Source organism: Erythrolamprus reginae, chromosome 4 (assembly GCF_031021105.1).
Source record: "Erythrolamprus reginae isolate rEryReg1 chromosome 4, rEryReg1.hap1, whole genome shotgun sequence".
Taxonomy (NCBI): Eukaryota; Metazoa; Chordata; class Lepidosauria; order Squamata; family Dipsadidae; genus Erythrolamprus; species Erythrolamprus reginae.
Window position 1 is genome coordinate 54,918,080 of NC_091953.1, and position 22,713 is coordinate 54,940,792.

At 38.0% G+C, this 22,713-nt stretch overlaps 1 protein-coding gene across 1 annotated transcript in view; it reads left to right on the forward strand.

Moving 5' to 3' along the window:
* NCAM2 (neural cell adhesion molecule 2) overlaps positions 1-22,713 on the forward strand; it is a 237,640-nt gene that overhangs the window by 188,126 nt on the left and 26,801 nt on the right. Inside the window, exon 15 of the mRNA XM_070751764.1 lies at positions 5,353-5,533. Within this exon, the coding sequence (XP_070607865.1) occupies positions 5,353-5,533 (181 nt within the window). The remainder of the gene's footprint in view (positions 1-5,352; positions 5,534-22,713) is intronic.

Genomic DNA, 22,713 nt, shown 5'->3' on the forward strand with positions numbered 1-22,713 from the left:
AAATAGTGACTAATATAATCTTAAATTATAATACAATGCACAAATGTATAAAACTTCAATGAAAATCCATGTTGCCTGGATTCAGTGCTACGTAGATCTAGTTACCAATTGCCCTGAAGACATAATTTAAGGTACAAATGGGTCAGATTGGATTTTTAAATATCATCAACATCTAACCTAAGGTAGTCTAAGGGTGGGAGAGCAAATTGGATGATATTCCATCTCTGTCCTTTTCATTAGTTAGAAAATACATTTTTGTACTTTCTGTATCTGAATGCGATGGTTATGACAAAGGCAGTTTTACATTGACATTGGAAATTTCAGATATGGAAATAGGATTCACAAATATAGCATCACAGTGGTAACACACGGGCATCATAATTTCTCATAGTGTTTAGTAATTATTACCAGAAGATATGAGACTTCAAAGCAACAGGATTTATAGTTGAGCAATGTAAATATTTTGCAACCTCTGAAATAGTGACTGAGAATTTATCTTCTTGTATATGTACCTTATACAGTGGAACCCCGACATAAGAGCTGCTCTACTTAAGAGCAACTCGAGATAAGAGCTGGGAGGGGAGAGAAATTTTTGTTCTACTTACAAGCCCAAATTCAAGATACAAGCGCTAAGGAGCTGTCTCCTGAAGCCAAACGCTAACTTCCGCGTTCGGCTTCAGGAGACAGCTGCGAAGCGGCGCGCGTGTTTTAAAAGGTTGCAGCCGGCCTGGGGGGCTCGGGGGGGTGCTTGCAGCTTTCTTTCTTGCTCTTTTTCTTTCTCTCTTTTACCTTCCCTTCCTCTATTTCTTCTTTTCTTTCTCCTTCCCACCTTCCTCCCTCCCTCCTTTCACTCATTCCTCTCTTACTCTCCCCTTTCATAAGTTTCCTTGCTTCCTTCCTCTGTTCCTGTCCCTTCCCCCTTTCTTTCTTTCTTTCTTTCTTTCTTTCTTTCTTGCTTTCTTTCTTGCTCTTTTTCTTTCTCTCTTTTACCTTCCCTTCCTCTATTTCTTCTTTTCTTTCTCCTTCCCACCTTCTTCCCTCCCTCCCTCCCTTCACTCATTCCTCTCTTACTCTCCCCTTTCATAAGTTTCCTTGCTTCCTTCCCCTGTTCCTGTCCCTTCCCTCTTTCCTTCCTTCCTTCCCACCCTCCATCCATTCATTCACCCATTCCTCTCTTGATCGCTTAAAGCCGGTCCCTGGTGCAAAAAGGGTTGGGGACCTCTGTCCTACAGGATTGGGTGGCAGAGAAGTTGAACATATGTAAATTTAAAAGTTTAAGAAAGTTTACAAGTTAAGTGAAAGAAACTTCATTATTCATTTATATGTACATGTACATTTCTTCATTAAAAACATGTCTTTCTGCATAATTTAGACTAACTTTGAGGGCTGGAACCAATTAAAATTATTTACATTAATTCCTATGGGGAAAAGTCGTTCGAGATAAGAGCTGCTCGACTTAAGAGCCCAGGTCCGGAACGAATTAAACTCGTATCTCGAGGTACCACTGTATACTTCTCACCTTTTATTGCAGCATGTGAGTAATTATAAACCATGTTTGTGCAATCAAAGGTCAAGTAATATTCAAGGACTAAGAAGGTGAATTAAGGATATAATATAAAGTGTGTATGCACACAATAATAAACCTATGGTACAACTGCTTACCAAAAATTGTTGAGTAATTTTTGCCACCTGTGCTTTCTGACACTACACATTTTCGACACTACTTACATATGACCTTTCATGTGAATTATTTTTTTCCTTTCCATAGATACTATTCTCATATAGTGAAAAAAATAGTGTTATGAAATAAAAGTCAAATATCTTCACTCTATAAATCAAGACAGCATTATAATTCTAGCTTTCTACCTACTGATAAAAATATTTCTCTCTGTGTGCTTATCTTTGTATATGTGTTTGCTTGACATATATGATTATATATTTGTTTGCATGATCAGGTATAACTTTTTTGCTGAAACTTGTTTTTTAATTAATAAGTTATAGTTATAGACCAACATTTGCAGATTATTGTTTACTATTACCATTTGCTTAACAATTCAATAATATTGAATTAATATCGTGTGTGTATGTATGTATGTATGTATGTATGTATGTATGTATGTATGTATGCATGTATAATATCAACCTACATGTACCACTAATAAGTACCATAACCAAGAAAAACAACCTACCCATCTCAATAAGAAAACTACAAACAAACAAAAAATATCTCTGGCAGAAAAACTAAAAAGGTCATGTAGCCAACTTTGAAAGCCACTACAAAAATATATGCCACCAAATAAAGACAGAGTGTTTCAACTACCACAGCAAACAAGAGGAAAACCTCCTGCGCACCAAATCCAACCGTGCCTTCTACAATTTTGTAAATAGCAAACTCAAGAACCCAAGACACATCCTACCACTAAAAGGACCCAACAACAAAGAATGTTATGATGATTCAACCAAAGCAAACTTTTTAAACACATTCTTTGCCTCAGTGTTTATAAACAGCAATGGCTCATCCCAAAATTCACTAATCACACCTCAACCACTCACAATGACTTAACCCAAATAGACTTCACAGAAGACAACATTGGAAAAGCACTATGCAACCTTAAACCTTCTCTATCAATTGGACCTTACGGTCTATGAGCATACTTCATAAAAAAGCTCCCCACAGCCATAGCTGAACCACTAAGCATAATCTTTGAAAATCATTTGGGACCATCTCACTACCAAGATATGGTCACAAGCAATAGTCATCCCCATTTTCAAAAAAGGAGATTCCAGTCTACTTGAAAACTACAGAACAATCTCACTATGCTGCATCACATGCAAAGTCATGAAATCAATCATAACCCAATCAATTACTCTCCACCTAGAAACTAACAACCTACTCTATAATAAACAATTTGGTTTCAGAAATAAATTATCTTGCAACCTGCAATTCCTTCACTGTAAAAACATATGGAGGAGAGGAGCCAGGGTGGCGCAGCTGTACTGCGGGCCACTGAAGCTGACTGTAGATCTGTAGGTCAGCAGTTCAAATCTCATCACTGGCTCAAGGTTGACTCAGCCTTCCATCCTTCTGAGGTGGGTAAAATGAGGATCTGGATTGTGGGGGCAATATGCTGGCTCTGTTAAAAAGTGCTATTGCTAACATGTTCTAAGCTACCCTGAGTCTAAGGAGAAGGGCGGCATAAAAATTGAATGAATGAATGAATGAATAAATTAAAAAATAAATAAATAAATAAATAAATAAGGACTACATATCTCGATCAGGGCAAATCAACAGATGCAATTTACATTGACTTCTGTAAAACCTTCAAGCCAGTGGTTCATGACAAACTACTTCTAAACTCAAATCCTACAGCATCTTAGGATCCCTATATAATTGGATAACTGTTTTCCTATCAAATAGACAACAAGTTGTCAATATAGGGAGCACCATATCTAATCCTGTTCTGGTTAAGAGCAGCGTATCCCAAGGCAGCATACTTGGACCAACACTCTTCATACTCTACATAAATGACCTTTGCAATCACATTTGCTGATGATGTAAAACTTTCAACACCATTGATAACACTGCTACTCTCCAAAAAGACCTTGACTTTGTGTCTGAATGGTCAAACATCTGGCAATCCAAATCTCAACCAAAAATGCTCTGTCCTACACATTGCCAAAAAGAATCAGAACACCAAATACAAGCTGAATAAACAAGACTGTACAGACAACCTTCACTCTATAAAATACCTCATATCAAATGACCTAAGTGCCAAAGCCTATTGCAACAATATCGCCAAAAAGGCTTCAAGTGTTGTTAACCTAATACTACGTAGCTTCTTGTTCTGGCAATCTCACACTACTAACCAGAGCATACAAAACCTTTGCCTGACCAATCCTTGAATACAGCTAATCTGTCTGGAACCCACACCACATTTTGTCCAGAAGAGCCCTCCACTCCTCCACGTGCCACAGAATTCCCTACAAAACTAGACTTACAATCCTAGGTTTAGAAAGTTTAGAACTACGTTGCCTTAAACACGACCTAAGCATAGCCCATAAAATCATCTGCTACAGCATCCTTCCTATCAATGACTACTTCAACTTCAACCACAAAAACACACGAGCACACAACAGATACAAACTTAAAGTAAATTGCTCTAAACTTGACTGCAGGAAATACGATTTTAGTAACCGAGAGTTGATGCATGGAACTCACTACCAGACTTTGTAGTATCATCACCTAACCCACAAAACTTTACCCTTAGACTATCCACTGTTGACCTGTCCCAATTCCTAAGAGGTCAGTAAGGGGCATGCATAAGTGCACCAGCATGCCTTCCATCCTCTATCCCAATGTTTCTTTCTCTTTTTTACTAGTATTATGTATATAAATATTATTATATCTTTGTATACCACCAATACATACTTGACAAAACAAACAAACAAATAAATAAATTGTTTAATTAAGCTATTTTAGTTCATGCATCTCAGATGAAGTTTATTGACTGTTTTTTTCATTCTGGAGGGGCATGCGGGAAAGCAACTATAATATAATGTAGCATAAACTCATACTATATCAGCCCTTGGAATATCAAAACAGCAGGATAGCAAAATAGACATAAATAATGTTTACCATGGCAAACAACATATATCCCATTCAATATTTTGGACCCTATAAGGGTTTTTCCCATGACTGATAAAGCAGGATTATTTTTAAAAATTAGGGGATAATGTACTACTTTCTAATCCTACTGAACTGAGATATCAGTATTATCTATTTTAGCTATTTATTAGCATTTTCACATTTGAATTCTTTAAGACCCATTGGATGTAGGCTATGAAACCTAATAATTTGTTAATTGCCAAGATATCCTAGTAATATGATTTGAAATATATTTAATATGAAGACCAAAAATAGAGATTTACTTTATATAAAACACTTCACGTTGCTTATCTCTGCAATCCTTACATGTGTTCATTGTAATATGTATAATATAAAACAGTGGCTCACACACCGTGCAATGAATTAAAGATGAGACCTACAAAATTGTTTGGCTGTGTATATAAATAAATAGATATTTGAAATAGGAAAATTGTCATTTCAGTGTACATACATATTCTCTGTTGCCAGAGAATATGCATTTTGTTCCAAGATTAAATGTTTAAGTAAAAAGAGTCTGAGTTTTTATAACCCAGTTCTAAATACAGTTTATAAAGATTTAGAAATTGATTATGCACAAGAGGAAAATATTCATAATGCCTGATTTGAAATTGTTGCAAATCAATGTTAAACATATTAATTATAAATATTAGTTCAACATAATTTCAACTACTATTCAAACTTTACAGAAAGACAAGGAAGAGCAATGGCAAGAAAAAAAGGTTCATGGTAATAAAGACTTCATAACACTTGAGCATTTACAGTGGAGAATGCCCTATGAAGTGCAAATTACTGCTATAAACAGGCTGGGATATTCTGAACCAACTTTATATGAGTTTACTATGCCACCAAAGCCCAATATTATTACAGGTAAGTTAATTTTAATATATTATCTAGCACTTATGTCTAGTTTTAGTTTTAACATAGGATGCTTTGCTTTTTAAATTCCTTTATAAATTATTAAGGTGTTCCAACTGCTGGTAGAATAAACAGATAACTCTTTAACGTGTTTTAAATGCTAAGCAACATATATCACAAAAGTCACATCATTATACAATTTACTAATTATAGACTTTTTTAACATCAGCATTTTAGAACACTTTTGTTCTAATTTTGTGGCATTCAGATAAAAATGAATTTTATAAAGAGGTTTTTCCAGAGTTGGAGAGAACGATACACAACTACTAACATTTTTTTGAAAAAACAAAAACAAATAGATGTCCTCCTTCAATATTAATGCACAAAGCAGTGTGTAAAATGTTTTCAGTTGGATGTGTTTTGTTTAAAATAGCTGCCTAGTTTTAAGCATGATACTGGAAAACTGCCAGCTAGGCTGAAAGGAGGAATCAAGCAAGGACCCAACTTTGTGTTGTTGCACAACCTCTAGTGACATAAGCTTGATGTTCTCCAAGAACCATGAAGTTATTTTGTTTGTTTCCAGGGGAAGGGAAGTAGTTTGGTGAGATTCTTGTAACATTAGGTGGCAAAATATAAAGTTACTGATTTCAGCTGACTCTGTTTGCTTGTGCCTGACACATAATGATATTTAATGAAATTTGATTATATGGTATTAACATCTTTGCCTGTAAATTAATTATGCTACTTACAAAATTTAGTCTAGGTCTTTGAAATGAAAAAAGGACACATTTTCATGAATAAATAAAACAACAAAAATAATATCCTAGATCTGAAGTGTAAATTAAACTTCAACAGTATTCAGCAGCTAGAGGAAGGACAACTTTGTTTATATTTTTGCATGGTAATTTTAGTTGCAAATATTTTTGCATGGTAATTTTAGTTGCAAGATATATTATGACATTTAAAATACCCCATCTGAATTTGAGACAGATTTGAAAAGCAGTTGTGAAAAAGTGAATTGTGATAATAATAGCTAAGACAAGTTTATTTTTTAAAGTGCTAAAATATTATATTCTTACAAAAGTAGTCAATGTAGAAAACCAAACTAACATCAACATGCCTAAATCTGCACAAATCTCAAAACTTCAGAAAGCAGAGGTTAACTGATGGATTTATTTTGCTTAGTCAATTCATTCATTTTGGGCTGTCATTAGTTTCATTAGACTTTATCTTGTGACCACCCTCAGTCTGGACAACTTTTAATTAGCACTCTGGACCATTTCCAGTCCAGATTCAATTTGAATATAGTCTAATCCTATTCATCCTCATCTTCTTTTGACTTTTTGCTGATATATTGTGTGGTTAGCCAGATATTACCAGCTTAATTTCCTCTGGGCAACAAAATTTAATATTTTGCACTACTTCTTTGCTTTCCTGTCTGCTTTCATTTGTTGTGCAGAAGACCTTTGAAAATTTTCTGAAATAATACTTAATAATTAATCAGGATTATGTGGCTGCTCCAGCAGTTGTTTCTGGCTGTCTCTATGTGTTGGCATGCAGAATTGTTTTACATCATTTTTATTTCAGGAAAGCAAAGTAGATACTCACACAGACACTTATTGAAATAACTAGATGCTGTTACTATTGTAAATCTGGAGGGGAAACTATGAAAATTGCTTAGTCTTATTCTTTATCTTCCCTGTTCACTTCCTTTAAATATATTGCCAGCAGAGCTTTTTATAATATTATAATATAAATTTGAGATCCCATATATTTCTCCTTACTCTTTACATCAGTTGGGGATTCTTTGCAGGAAGAAAGCATTGTAGGCTTCAGTGCTATTGGATTCAGTTTTAATAGGCATAATGATTCATATCCTTTGATTTTTCTTTGCCTTTTTGCTCACTTGCAATAATATCTGAGCTAGATAGAGTCTCATCTACTTTTGTCATCTATTGGCAGACATTATACTGCCAATCACAAATTCAATAAAGAGTAGTGATAAAACTAAAAAAAAGTTAACCATATACAGTGATACCTCGTCTTACAAACGCCTCGTCATACAAACTTTTCGAGATACAAACCCGGGGTTTAAGATTTTTTTGCCTCTTCTTACAAACTATTTTCACCTTACAAACCCACCGCCGCCGCTGGGATGCCCCACTTCCAGACTTCCATTGCCAGCGAAGCATCCATTTTTGCGCTGCTGGGATTCTCCTGAGGCTCCCCTTCATGGGAAACCCCACCTTCGGACTTCCGTTGCCAGCGAAGCACTCATTTTTGTGATGCTGGGATTCCCCTGCTGGGATTCCCCTGCAGCATTGCAAAAACACAGAAGTCCAGAGGTGGGGTTTCCCATGAAGGGGAGCCTCAGGGGAATCCCAGCAGCGCAAAAATGGGCGCTTCGGCTGGCAAAAAGGTTGAATTTTGGGCTTGCACGCATTAATCGCTTTTCCATTGATTCCTATGGAAAACAATGTTTCGTCTTACAAACTTTTCACCTTAAGAACCTCGTCCCGGAACCAATTAAGTTTTAAGACAAGGTATCACTGTAGATTCAAAAATTTAAGTCACAGAAAATTTATGCAAGATCAAAAATAATTTTTCCTTTAAATTTTTTTTATTTAAAACATTACACATAAAAACACACAAACATAAAAGGAAAACACAGACATCAGGGATGATTTACATCCCAATTTTCCTCAGAAGCACATACGGAGTTGTATACATTTTTACATCAATTCTACATTTTATAAGAAAATAAAAATTCAAGAAAGAAAAAAATATTTTTTCATAATATATAATAGCAGTTAACTAGCAATAATATTAGTAGTATCCAGTGGTGCTAAGGTTAACTGTGAATGAGAGACTGTTTATCATATTTATTTTAACTATGTAAGGGTTGAAGAGGAGAAAAATAAAAAAGATGCCTGAGATGGCTAGAAATCTATTTTGTTCAGTCAAACCTCAGCCAAGAATTTTATTCATTGGAATGGCCTGATGTGACGAAAAATATTTCAATCTCTATTGTTCAAAAGAATCTATATTCTATACATGACAGATGGTTTTCTTTTCCTTTGGAAGAGTTGGGATGACTGATGATGAAAGAAAATCACTCCACTCACATTATAGAACTCATGCTGGCTTCTCTCTATATACAACTTTTTTGTGACCTTGAAAGAGAAAAACCTTGATTGTTGGCCAAATGTTACTACTGTCTCAGATTCCTTGCAGCAGAGTGATCCAGGATTCAATTAACACAGACCACCTGTAGATAAAGGATATTAAAGAATTCAAGTGACACTCATTTCTTCTATAAATTAATGGAACTTGTTTCATTTCCCCCCAGTTTTTTAAAAATGCTTTAAGAATAGGTATTCATACGCACAACAGAATACATTTGCCAGTGTTAGATGAATTTAATAAAGTTTTTCTAAGATTCTTCCAAAGTTGCTTTTTCAAAAGGCAACTGGACTTTGTTTTGTTTAAAGACATTTCCCTTCTCATCCAAGAAGCCTCTTCTGTTCATAATTGGAAAAGCTTCTTGGATGAGAAGAAAAACATCTTTATACAAAACAAAGGAAGTCCAATTTCCTTTGGAAAAAGCACCTTTGGGACAATCATGACCTGGATGACTCTCCATATTATTATTATTATTATTATTATTATTATTATTATTATTATTATTATTATTATTATTATTATTAATGTATTTATTCATTCATTCATTCATTCATTCATTCATTCATTTATTTATTACATCTGTATGCCGCCCCTCTCCGAGGACTCAGAGTGGCTCAAAACAAATATATTTTTTGGTTCTAGGTGCTTAAAACATCTAAATATTTTAAATGGTTAGCTTGTTTGTTTTAATGATTATCTTTTATTATTTTAATGATTATTAAATAATTATGCTTATTTATTTCTTAAGTGACCCCTTGAAAAATTATCAACTGTACCATTTAGTATGGCTTTTGGTTTAGTGTTGACTTGCTCGATGGTATACTGGCTCTGTTAAAAAGTGCTATTGCTAATATGTTGTAAGCTGCCCTGAGTCTAAGGAGAAGGGCGGCATAAAAATTGAATAAACAAACAAACATCACACATTTTTCTGGTGTTGTTTGATCCTTTCCTCCATTTTTGCCATTAATTTTGAACTTCTTCAGCAGTCCCAGTTGCCAACATTGCCCTACCTGCTTAACCTGTCCCTTTTAAATTTTTCCACAAATGGTGAACATACTAGTCTGAAGGTAATTTAAGGAGTATTTGTGTGGGATAAGCTCCAAACCAGGATGACTACCAATAAAACAAAACAAACATACAAAAACCCTTTTACTTTGATTCTTTTTACCCAGGTTGATGGGTAAAAAAAATACATCTGTCAGTACCATTTCAGATATTTGGAAAGAGCTATCATATTATTTTCTCAAAGATACAGAGATTCCCCTCATCATTTTTATTGCTCTTTTCCTGAATATGTTCCAGCTTTTCTGAAAATTCTGTGATTGGGCCTCCCACAGCTGAGCATAATAGTTAAGATTGGGCTTTGATCAAAACAGAATAGAGTGAAATGATAGCTTTCCATGATTTAGAAATTATACTGTGGTTACAGATCCAAATTGCATTTCTGTTTTTTGAAGACATTCTGTTCTGCTTGTTATCAACTACTATTTCAAAATCTTTTTTACAAATACTACATCATTACCAAATCTAGTATCCCCACCAGTTCTCTCGGCCATTTGATTTTTGTTCTCTCAGTGAAAACTTTTCACTTGATTCTTTTAAAAATCATTCTATTACTTTCAACCTATTCTTCCAGTTTTCTCAAAATACTATTTTTTCTATATTCTAATATCTTAACTATTTTAACAAATTTGGGGTGGTAGAGGGCCGGAATATTCCGGTCCTGCTGGGGAGAGGCAGATATGGTAGGAGACATGGACCATTCACATGGAACAAGGGACCGCTGCTTGCTCGAGGAGGTAGCCAGCTGGCGGTGGAGTCCCCCAGACTTATTGTCTTGGGGAATTTTAATCTGCTGTCGCTTGGCGAATCCTCCGGGTTGGCACAGGAGTTCATGGCCACCATGGCAACCATGGACCTGACTCAAGTAATTCAGGGCCCAACCCATGAGAGGGGGCACACTCTCAACATGGTTTTCCTCTCGGGGCAGCTGAGTAATGATCTGATATTAAGGGGCTTAGAGATGTTGCCTTTGTCATGGTCAGATCATTTCCTATTGCAGCTTGATTTTAAGGCTACAATCCTCCCCCACAGGGAGGTGGAACCAATTAGGAGGTTCTGCCCCAGACGCCTGATGGATCCAGAAAGTTTTCAAAGGGCGATTGGGGTTTTGCCGGATTCGCTTGTACACAGTTCGGCGGAGTCTCTTGCTGCAGCCTGGAACATGGCTGCGAAGGAGGCCCTAAACTGAATTGTGCCTTTGTGACCTCTCTCTGGCAACAGATCCTGGAGATCTCCTTGGTTTACCGAGGAGCTCTGGGGAATGAAACGCCAGAAAAGAAGTCTAAAGAAGCGTTGGAGGAAAACCAGATCCGAATCTGACAGAACACTTGTAAAAGCTCATATTAAGATTTACAAAGTGGCGATCAGTTTGATAAGACGTGCATACAATGTTGGCCTGTTTGTGTCTGCGGAATCCCGTCCAGCCACTCTGTTTAGGGTGACTCGCTCCCTCCTTAATCAGGGGGAGCGACTGTTGAGAAGGTGGTGTCGCTCTAGCTCCAGCAGTCCTTGGAAGAAGCCGATTATGTAGGCCCTCAACAATCAGGATTCAGACCCGGCTATAGCATGGAAACTGCTTTGGTGGCGCTGATGGATGATCTCTGGCAGGTCCAGGAAAGAGGTCTATCCTCTGTCCTGGTTCTTCTTGACCTCTCAGCAGCTTTCGATACCATTGATTATGGTATCCTTCTGCGCCGACATCTTTTTCCTACCTCTCTGGTTGGTCGCAGTCGGTGTTAGTGGGGGGTAAGAGGTCGACTCCTAGGTCCCTACCTTGTGGGGTTCCTCAGGGGTTGATCCTCTCGCCCTTGCTGTGTAATATCTGCGTGAAACCACTGGGTGAGATCATCCAGGGGCACGGGGGGAATTACCATCAGTACACTGATGATACTCAGCTGTACCTGTCCACCTCGTGTCCACTCAGTGAAGCAGTGGAAGTAATTCGCTCAATCCAGACAAGATGTAGTGCCTGTGGGTACTGCCTCCCAAGGACATGTCCATCCGTCCCTGGGGCAGAAATTATTGACTCCATCAGAGAGAGTCTGTAACTTCCTCAATCCACAGCTAACTTTAGAAAACCATATTTTGGCTGTGGTGAGGGGGGCATTTGTCCAGGTTTGCCTGGTGCACCAGTTGCAGCCCTATTTGGACATGGAGCCTTTGCTCATGGTCACTCATGCCCTTATCACTTCAAGGTTCGAATACTGCAATGCTCTCTAAATGGGGCTACCTTTGAAGAGTGTTTGGAAACTTCAAATCATCCAAAATGCAGCCAGATGAGCAGTTTGGGGCCTTCCAAGATATGCCCACATCTCTTCATCACTGTGCGGACTGCATTGTCTGCCAATTGGTGGGTCCAGCCTACCCCTGCTGCTATTATATTCTAACAAGTCAAAAAACTCAACTTATACTCAAGTATACATGGTACTTTATACACAGTGCTCAATCATATTCGTCAGGAAACCACTTTAATTCTGACCCCATAGAAGCCAAACTGTAAATAAAGTTTCCAAAGAAGAGTTAATAATAGAAATGAATTTAGTTAAAAATATATGTAGATAGTATCATAATACAATATATAAATAAAAATGATCTTTTGAAAAGCTGAATGATTCTATAGTAAATTTAGGGATTAAAATTACTAATTTTAACGTTCAGTGTTAGACTGTGATCTTCCTCAGCAACTTAATATGGAAATTTAATATTTCATTGCCAGGATTAATATGTGCAATCCTGTCATTCTTCCTTCTTGCAGGTAAATCATTTTATAGAAGTATTATACTGTATTAACTCCATGTAACTGAACGTAAATCATTGAGACTAAGTAATTTGTAGAGTGAGTTTAGTGAAATATTGTCACTTTTAGTTGTCACTTCTAGTTATGTGGATACTCAGTACAGGTGAGTTAAAAAGAATTCTATTACATTATCAGTGTCCTTGCTGAACATATCACATGATGAACTAGCTTAAGGTGTAAGTAAACTGTAACGATTAATTGACAGCAAGTGCAGTAGTGTGATAATATGGTATTTTTGTTCATGTACAAGATAGCAGCCTAATGAACTTGATCTCTCTATTATAGTTCACAGGGGAAATTATGCTGGAAATTATCATAATTTTTAATCACTGTTTATCTGAAATTCATCTTACTTTTTAAAAGCCTTTCATTTATCTATAGTTTCAGCATTTTATATTAAATGATTGCTTTAAGTAACTGACTGGCATTGTGTAAATATTGCATTAATTATTTTTTCTCTTTTTTTTCTTTCTCATGCTCACTGTTTTTCTTTTTACACATACTTTTTTTCTCATTTTATTCAACTTTTCAACCCAATTTTATATCAATTTTCATCAAAGCAGATACTTGCTGTGAAGCCCATAAAGGTGGAAATGGAAGTCAATCACTGCAGCTGAATGCTGCTGGTTTTGTTTTCTTGATAGTTATAAGTATATTGTGTATTTTTTAATACTGTTGGTGAACCAAGTCCATGGTGATGCACTTGTTCTGTGATTTTTAAAAAAAAACCTAAAATGATATGCATCAAATTAGATTTTTGGCACTCTTTTAAAATATCTGTTATGTTAAACTAGCACTACAGCAACTGGAGATACTTCATGAATATTTCTCACAAGTGGTTTTTTTTAGTGAAGACACCAAAAATCATAAATATGCTTTTTGGTAGGTATAATTTGATGTAAAGGCTTCATTGCCTAGAAACATATTATAACTCAAATATGACATCTACCAAGCTACAATGTGTCCTTGGTTCATTAGCATCAACAGTTTCAAATACACATATGATTGATTGCTTGTAGTGTGGTTTAAAGTAACATATTTTCTCATTTACCTTCATTTTTTGCCAATCAATATATAGTTATTAATAGGATTATGAAATAACCTGTGGCTGTATGTTATGTTTGGCATATAATCTGAGGTTCATTATTCAACATTTGGTTTCATCTAAACTACTATGCATATTGCTGTGCCTTTATGAAAATGTGTTTATATGCGATATCTTTCTTATTACATCTTTCCTTTAAAAAAGTTAGTAAAGCTCAGCCTTCACTTATAGTGTACATGCCAATAAATAAGTGTCTTCAGAAAGGTTTCTTCCACTGAATAATCAAATAGGTTTTTGCATGCATCTCTATAATATATGTAAGATTATCTCTGCCATTGAATAAAATTTTTAAAAAGATTGTACTCTGATTATATATATAAACAATACCAAATAAAAATACTACAAAGTATTATTCAAGTCAGAGGGAAACCCAGAAAATATAAGATCTATATGCATATGAATTTTTAGACCACATGATTTTTACATAACGTATATAATATATAATTTATATAATATAAAATTCAAATTTTTGTACAGTGATACCTTGTCTTACGAACTTAATTGGTTGCAGGACGAGGTTCGTAAGGTGAAAAGTTCATAAGATGAAACATTGTTTCCCATAGGAATCAATGTAAAAGCAAATAATGCGTGAAAACCCGTTAGGAAAATCCAAACTTTAAGGCTTAAAAAAAAGCAGCGGGGGAACAAAGTGAAGGCTAACGGAGTGGAGATGGACAGCGAGGAGAAGCGAGGAATGGAGATCCTAACGAAGGCTGACGCCGCCCCATATCTCTCCCAAAATCACCCCTTCAAAACCTTCCTATCTTGCCCCAAATTCCTCCAAAAATCACCACTCCAAAACTTCCTATCTTGCCCCAAATTGCTTCTAAAATTGCCCCTCTTGCCGCTTCCTATGCCACCCAAATCAAGGTCCTAATGAAGGCAAATGGAGTGAAGAAGGGCAGCAAGGAAAAACGAGGCATTTTGAAAGGAGAGGTGAGTTTGGAAGACTTTGGAAGTGATTTGGGGTGGCTTAGGAAGTTTTTGGAGTGGTGATTTTTGGAGGAATTTGGGGCAACATAGGAAGCTTTTGGAGTGGTGATATTTGGAGGAATTTGGGGCAAGATAGGAAGCTTTTGGAGGGGTGATTTTTGGAGGAATTTGGGGCAAGATAGGAAGCTTTTGGGAGAGTGATTTTGGGGGCAATTTGGAGCTGTGTAGGAAGCTATTGGAGGGGTGATTTTAGCAGCGAGATGGGTGAAGGAAGTGGCAGGCTAGATGGGATTTTGGCAGCAGGATGGGGAGGCTGCAGGGAGCAGAGGAAGCGGAAGACTAGAGGGGAAACTGGCAGAGAAATTGGGCAGCTCCGGCATTCCCTGCCTCAGGTGCAAACAAAAGGGGGTGGGGAATTCCAGTGGGGAATTCCCATGCAAGCAAATGGGAAATCCCAGCAGTGACAGTCACAAGGCAGGAGAATCCCTTTGGCAGTCAGAGAGCGCATGCGCAATACGAGAGCATAGGCGCAGTAAGAGAGCCAACAGACCCAGGCTCAGGTTCGTAAGACAGAAAGGGTTTTGAAGATGAGGCCAAGAAATGTTAAACCCCGGGTTCATATCTCAAAGAGTTTGTATGATGAGGGGTTTGTAAGATGAGGTATCACTGTTTTCCTAAAATCTAAGTAACTTCTCCCAATAATTTTTTTTGTACTCTTATCACAATATTTCAGATAATTACGAAGCAGTGGAAGTGATGTGCCGGTGCCTGGAGGCTGTTGGGGCCTGGATGGGTGTCAACAAACTCAAACTCAACCCAGACAAGACGGACTGGCTGTGGGTCTTGCCTCCCAAGGACAATTCCATCTGTCCGTCCATTACCCTGGGGGGGGGGGGGAAACTATTGACCCCCTCAGAGAGGGTTTGCAACTTGGGCGTCCTCCTCGATCCACAGCTAACATTAGAAAACCACCTTTTGGCTGTGGTGAGGAGGGCGTTTGCCCAGGTTCGCCTGGTGCACCAGTTGCGGCCCTATTTGGACAGGGAGTCATTGCTCACAGTCACTCATGCCCTCATCACCTGTAGGTTCGATTACTGCAACACTCTCTACATGGGGCTACCTTTGAAAAGTGTTCAGAAACTTTAGATCATGCAGAATGCGGCCGCGAGAGCCATCGTGGGGCTCCCTAGATTTGCCCACATTTCTGCAACACTCCATGGCCTGCACTGGCTGCTGATCAGTTTCCGGTCACAATTCAAAGTGTTGGTAATGACCTTTAAAGCCCTACATGGCATTGGGCCAGAATACATCCGGAACTGCCTTCTACCGCACGAATCCCAGCGGCCGATAAGGTCCCACAGAGTTGGCCTTCTCCGGGTCCCATTGACCAGACAATGTCGTTTGGCGGGCCCCAGGGGAAGAGCCTTCTCTGTGGTGGCCCCAGCCCTCTAGAATCAACTCCCCCCAGAGATTAGAACGCCCCCCTCCTTGTCTTTCGCAAATTACTCAAGACCCACCTTTATCGCCAGGCATGGAGGAATTAAGATATTCCTTCCCCCTAGGCCATTACAAGTTATGCATGGTATGTTTGCGTGTATGTTTGGTTTTATAATGAGGGTTTTTAGTTGTTTTATTAATTGGATTGTTACATGCTGTTTTTTATCATTGTTGTTAGCCGCCCCGAGTCTGCGGAGAGGGGCAGCATACAAATCCAATAAATAATAATAATAATAATAATAATAATAATAATAATAATAAATATTCTAAATATCACAATAATATTATAATAATATAAAATGCAACCATAAACTAAAGCAGTTTGCTCCATCCATACTCATGCAAACAAATAATTTTTTCTCATATTACAGCCATCCTCTAAATGTCATCATGACCTTTACTTCAAATGTCATTAAATTTTAAGGCATCTTTCAGTGTTACTAATAAAATGACTTGCAGATACATTGCAAATCAAAATACAAGATGCCAAATTTTTTATCTTGTAAGGGTATTATTTCAAATCTCATAAACGTATTTACTCTAGTTACCAAGGAATAGAATGTAACCTAAAATAGTTTTTTTTCTAATAAATATATGCAAATGGTAATGTTAATAATACAAGGTAATTCCCATATCAAAACCTGATTGATTTGTTAAAAATAGAAGTTACATAATAAGGATAAGAATATTTATCCCTATTATATGTTAACAAATAGAAATTTCACGCTTCTAGCAGATAAGAATAGTTCTATGTTACGTTAATTCTAAACAATAATAATAATAATAAAACCTACAACAAATCTTGCCTCATGGCACCAGCTGTGTCATTAGCATTCTGTGTGGAACTGTTTTGGGGTTGTTTTTGTTGTTGTTTTGCTCTTTTACAGAAATTGGAAGAAAAAGGTTCCAATTCATATTGGCCAGAGAATCTTAGTAAAGATATATAATTCTGTGAGTTTACTTTTTAAAAATAAAGGGTTTTTTTACCCATTCCATTCTGCTGGGATAAAAACCAGCATAGCATGAGCTGCAGTGGCTCACAGTATTTCATTCCTTTATTAGAATAGAATAGAATAATATAGAATAGAATAGAATAGAATTTTATTGGCTGAGTGTGATTGGACACACAAGGAATTTGTCTTGGTGCATATACTCTCAGCGTACATAAAAGAAAAAGATACATTTTCAAGAATCATGTGGTACAACACTTAATGATTGTCATAGGGATCAAATAAGCAATGAAGAAACTATCAATATTAATAAAAATCTTAGGATACAAGCAACAAGTTACAGTTATTGATTGATTGATTGATTGATTGATTGATTGGATTTGTATGCCACTCCTCTCCGTAGACTCGGGACGGCTAACAACAATGATAAAAACAGCATGTAACAATCCAATCCAATACTAAAATGACGAAAAAAATCCTTATTATAAAAACCAAACATACATACAGACATACCATGCGTAAATTGTAAAGGCCTAGGGGGAAAGAATATCTCAGTTCTCCCATGCCTGATGGCAGAGGTGGGTTTTAAGAAGTTTACAAAAGGCGAGGAGGGTGGGGGCAATTCTAATCTCTGGGGGGAGTTGGTTCCAAAGGGTCGGGGCCACCACAGAGAAGGCTCTTCCCCAGGGTCCCGCCAAACGACATTTTTTAGTTGATGGGACCCAGAGAAGGCCCACTCTGTGGGACCTAACTGGTCATTGGGATTCGTGCAGCAGAAGGCAGTCCCCGAGATAATAAGTTATACAGTTGTAAGTGGAAGGAAAAGGATGATAGGAATGATGAGAAAAACTAGTAGAAATAGAAGTGCAGATTTAGTAAAATGTCTGACAAATAAATAAATAAATAAATAAATAAATACATACATACATACATACATACATACATACATACATACGTGAAAATAAATGTTACAGTTTTAAAAGAAATAAAAGTTAAACTTTAGGTTTCCACTAAAATTGTGAAGTTATTCTTTATTAATAGTAACTGTTTTTAATGGGGTTTTTTTTTTGGGGGGGGGTTAGATTTTTTTGCCTTGTAAGAAGTCAAAGGATCAAATCCCAGTAACGGTATGGCTAGCTGATGAGGCCAGAACAAGGCAGAAATAGCGCTATCCTAGTCTCCCTTAATTTTAAAAATTCAGCAAAAACATGTGAAACGTACAGAATAGAGTTTGTCGGCTATGAATAGATTAACTGCCTTGAAATGGCCCTGTGTTGGGCCTAGAGGCAAAAATGAACTGTGACGTTATTTTATTATTATTATTATTAAGTCTCTTAACATTTTTCAGAAGTAATTTATAAATTTAAAATAAAAAATGTGATCATCTGTAAGATTAGTTCTAAATATACTCATTTCTTTTTCTTAAACTGCAGTTCTCTTCAAACTTACATGTATTGTGTTTACAGCTAGTCCTTTATTTAAAACTACAACAGGGAGCAAAAAAATCATTGTTAAGCAGCACAATCATTAAAGGAGGCATCATGTTATCTATTTTCCAAGCTTTTTGCCACGCTTTTGTTTTTTAAAAATCACTATAGTTACGGTAACTAAGACATCACATGATTGTGACTTGCAAACTTCCCAGCTGCCTTTCCCATTGACTTTGCATATGAGAAGCCAGCTGAGAAGGTTGCAAATGATGATCATGTGACTACTATTCGTTTTTGTGACCATTGTATATGTGCAATGATTGCAAGGGTTCAAATCATCATTATGGAGACACTGACTGTTATAAATCTGATGACCAGTCATAAATAACTTTGTTCATGACTTCAAATGGTTGCTAAATGTTAGTTGTTAAGCAAAAAATTTCCTGTACTTGAAAAAATAAATTGCACTGAATTGTATGGAGCTGGCTTCTGAAAATGAATTGGAGTGCTTTTAAATATACATAGAATTGTTCTGCTTCAATACTGCTAATTTTGGTGATTGAAGGAATTTATAGTTGCATTTTTTTTAAAAAAAAAGAAACAAGGAAAATAAAGCTGATTAATATAAAAGTTTGGGGAAATTTCCCATGGACGCAGACTTGCATTGTATTTATCTTAAAGAAAGATTAATTTGAGAGATTTGAAATTAAATCTATCTGGTATTAGGAAGAAAATTAACCTATTTCAGATTACGTCTGATAGATATTGCATACAATTTATCTATAGGATTTCACTTTTTAGTTTGGGTAAAGGTAACTAATTTATAATAGCAAGAGGTTGTAGTGTTCAAACAGCACTATATTTTATTTTATGGCGTGCGTGTTTCTTTAATGAAATATAGATAATATTGCTACAGCCATAATATTAGATTTCTAAAAATTGCAGTCTAGAATCAATGTATTGAATGTCTTCAGACAGGAAACAGAATCTATAAGACAACAGGAAATTTTGTTCCCAAATACTATATGCCTCACTTCCACTGATACGTCCTAGTTAATGATAATCCATGACTATAGGTCACTAGCAATCATTTCCTCTTCTAATTTTCAGAGAGGGTGGTTAGGGGGAAATATCCATTGAAAAAATAAATTGCAACACAGACAACCTGAATTAGGTTGCTCATTTTATATCTTCACCATGGCAAATTTATTAGTATCAAGCTTCAGGTATTCAGCCTTCCTTTCCTAGTCCATAACCACCAAATGACTTTCTCATCACTCTATACGTGACCCTTGCAACTAAACTTTTTAAAAACTGATATGAAATAGTTTAAAACAAACAAGATCAAGTATTTATTGAGTACTTGACAGGTTGCCCAATTGGATTTTGTAAACATGGTTTGCATGACAGGAATGGACAACTTCAGTTTAGTATAAGTACTGTTGTCCTATTTTCCTTTTTCTAGACCAATATTACGTTTTGATTTGCAGCTGAGCAAATGTTATAACCAGGTGGTTTGCAGGGTTTCAAGATAACCTCTAGCTAAGATTCTGTGAAGCTTGGAGAATCCCCAAATTCCACTCTTGGTTGGCTCTGCCTGCCCTGCCCACCCCTTCCAAGAGTCCCCACGTGGCCCATTTTGGATGCAGGTAAGTGCAGGACATGGCAGAGGCTCAAGGAGGGCAACAAATGGGCCTACTGGAAGTTTGAAAAGACCAGAAACAAACCAAAGGGCCTCTGGAGCCTGGGGAGGTCATTTTTGCCCTCCTGGAGCCTTGAGGAAAGCCTTCTGAGGCCGTGGAGGCTCAGACTGTGATTTACTCATGGATGAGGAGGCCAACCTGGCATGTGTGACTGAGACCTGGCTGGGCCCGGGGGAGGGTCCCCTCTCAGAGATGTGCCCAAGGTTTCAGGTGCTGCCAGGGAAGGGATGGGGTAGTGGCAGTCATAGTCTGGAAGACCTTTAGCCCATGCAGAATCCTTGCCCCTGAGAAAGCCAGGTGTGAGTCCCTCCTTTTGAGGTTGGATCTAGGGGTTCAGGTGGGCCTGTTGCTTATGTACCTGCCAGGTGTGTGAAAACGGCCCTGCCTGACTGAACACTACTAAGATATTAAGACATATCTAGTAGCAATCCAAGTGGCAAGATGTTCACACCTTTCCGCCCTGATTGTGCCTGCCATATCTTACCCAGCTACCCTGTTTAGCATAGCCCACTCCATCCTTAAGACAGGGGAAGCGGTGAAGTTCTTGCAGGGTTGAGCTGAGGAGTTTAATCAGTTTCTCGCAGACAAAATCGCTCAGATTCAGACCAACCTGGACTCTGACTGGGCAGGATCAACTGAGGTGACTGGGGCTAGTCTTAGTCTGGTTGCATGGGAAAGGTTTGAACTGGTGATGCCTGATGAAGTGGACAAGGCCATAGGAGCTGGGAGCTCCTCTTCCTATGCCACTCCCGGCTGGTTTTGGCCAGCAGGGTGGTGACACGTGGCTGGATCCAGGTAGTGATCAATGCTTCTTTGAGGGAGGGGCACTTCCTACGTCTGTTAAAGGAGGCAGTTGTGTGCCCTCTCCTCAAGAAGCCTTCCCTGGATCCGGCTATTTTAAACAACCACCACCCGGTCCCCAACCTTCCCTTTCTAGGGAAGAATGTTGAGAAGGTGGTGCTGCTCCAGATCCTGTGGTCCTTGGATGAAGCTGATTATCTAGACCAGTGGTTCCCAACTTTTTTTGGCTATGCCCCCCCCCCCCCGGAGATTAGAATTGCCCCCACCCTCCTTGTCTTTCGTAAACTTCTTAAAACCCACCTCTGCCACCAGGCATGGGAACTGAGACATCTCCCCTGGGTCTATACAGTTTATGCATGGTATGTTTGTGTGTATGTTTTCCTTTTAATAAGGGGTTTTAGTGACTTTTTAATTTATTAGATTTGTTATATATTGTGTTATTGTTGTTGTGAGCCGCCCCGAGTCTATTGGGAGGGGCGGCATACAAATAAACAAACAAACTAATAAATAAATAAATAAACAAACAAACAAATAAACAAACAAATAAGCATCTCTAAAATTCGGAGGCCTCCCCTCCCATGACATATAATTCTTATTATTCAAAAAGTGAACTACTCACATGGAGGAAACCTAAAAGGCCATTAACTAGGTTTAAACAAGGTTCCAATTGCCACCATTAAAAATGAAATTGCCTCCCTGTGGGGCATGGGCCCCACATTGGGACCAGGGATCTACACCTTTACCAGTCAGGTTTCAGCCCACTTATAGCACTGAAACTACTTTGGTTGTGCTGATGGATGATCTCTGGTGGTCCCGGGGCAGAGGATATTCCTCTATTGTGGTGCTTCTTGACCTCTTAGTGGCTTTCAATACCATTGATCATGACATCCTTCTGCACCATCTGGAGGGGTTGGGAGTGGGAGGCACCATTCTGCAGTGGTTCTCCTCCTACCTCTCCGATTGGACACAGTTGGTGTTATTGGGGGGCGGAGATAGTCTCCTAGGCCCCTCCTTTGTGGGGTGCCTCAGGGTTCTGTTCTCTCCCCCCTGCTGTTTAATATCTACATGAAAGTGCTGGGAGAGATCATCTGTTGGCATGAGGTGAGTTTCTACCAGTACACTGATGATGCTCAGCTGTATGTTTCCACCCCATGCCAATTCAGTGAAGCAGTGGAAGTGATGTGCCAGTGCTTGGAGGTTATGAGTGTCTGGATGGGCTCAAGCTCAATCCTGACAAGACTGAGTGGCTGTGAGCTTTGCCTCCCCAGGACAATGCCATCTGTCCATCCATCACTCCGGGGGGAGAGAGATCTTGACCCCCTCAGAGAAGGTTCACAACTTGGGAGTCCTAGATCCATAGCTAAGGCTAGAACAACATCTCTTGGCTGTGACTAGGGGGGCATTCACACAGGTTCACCTGGTGCGCCAGTTGTGGCCCTATTTGGATAGGGAGTCTCTCCTCATAATCACTCATCCCCTCATCATCTTGAGGCTTGATTACTGCAATACATTCTACTTCGGGCTACCCTTTGAAGAATGTTCTAAGACTGCAATTTGTCCATCATGCAACCATGTGAGCCATGATGAGTGTACCTAGATACACCCATATCAGTCCAACACTCCATGTGCTGTACTGGCTTACGATTGATCACAAACACAATTCAAGCCCTACATGTCTTAGGACCAGATTATTTATGGGACCATATTCTGCCTCACATGTCCCAGTGACTG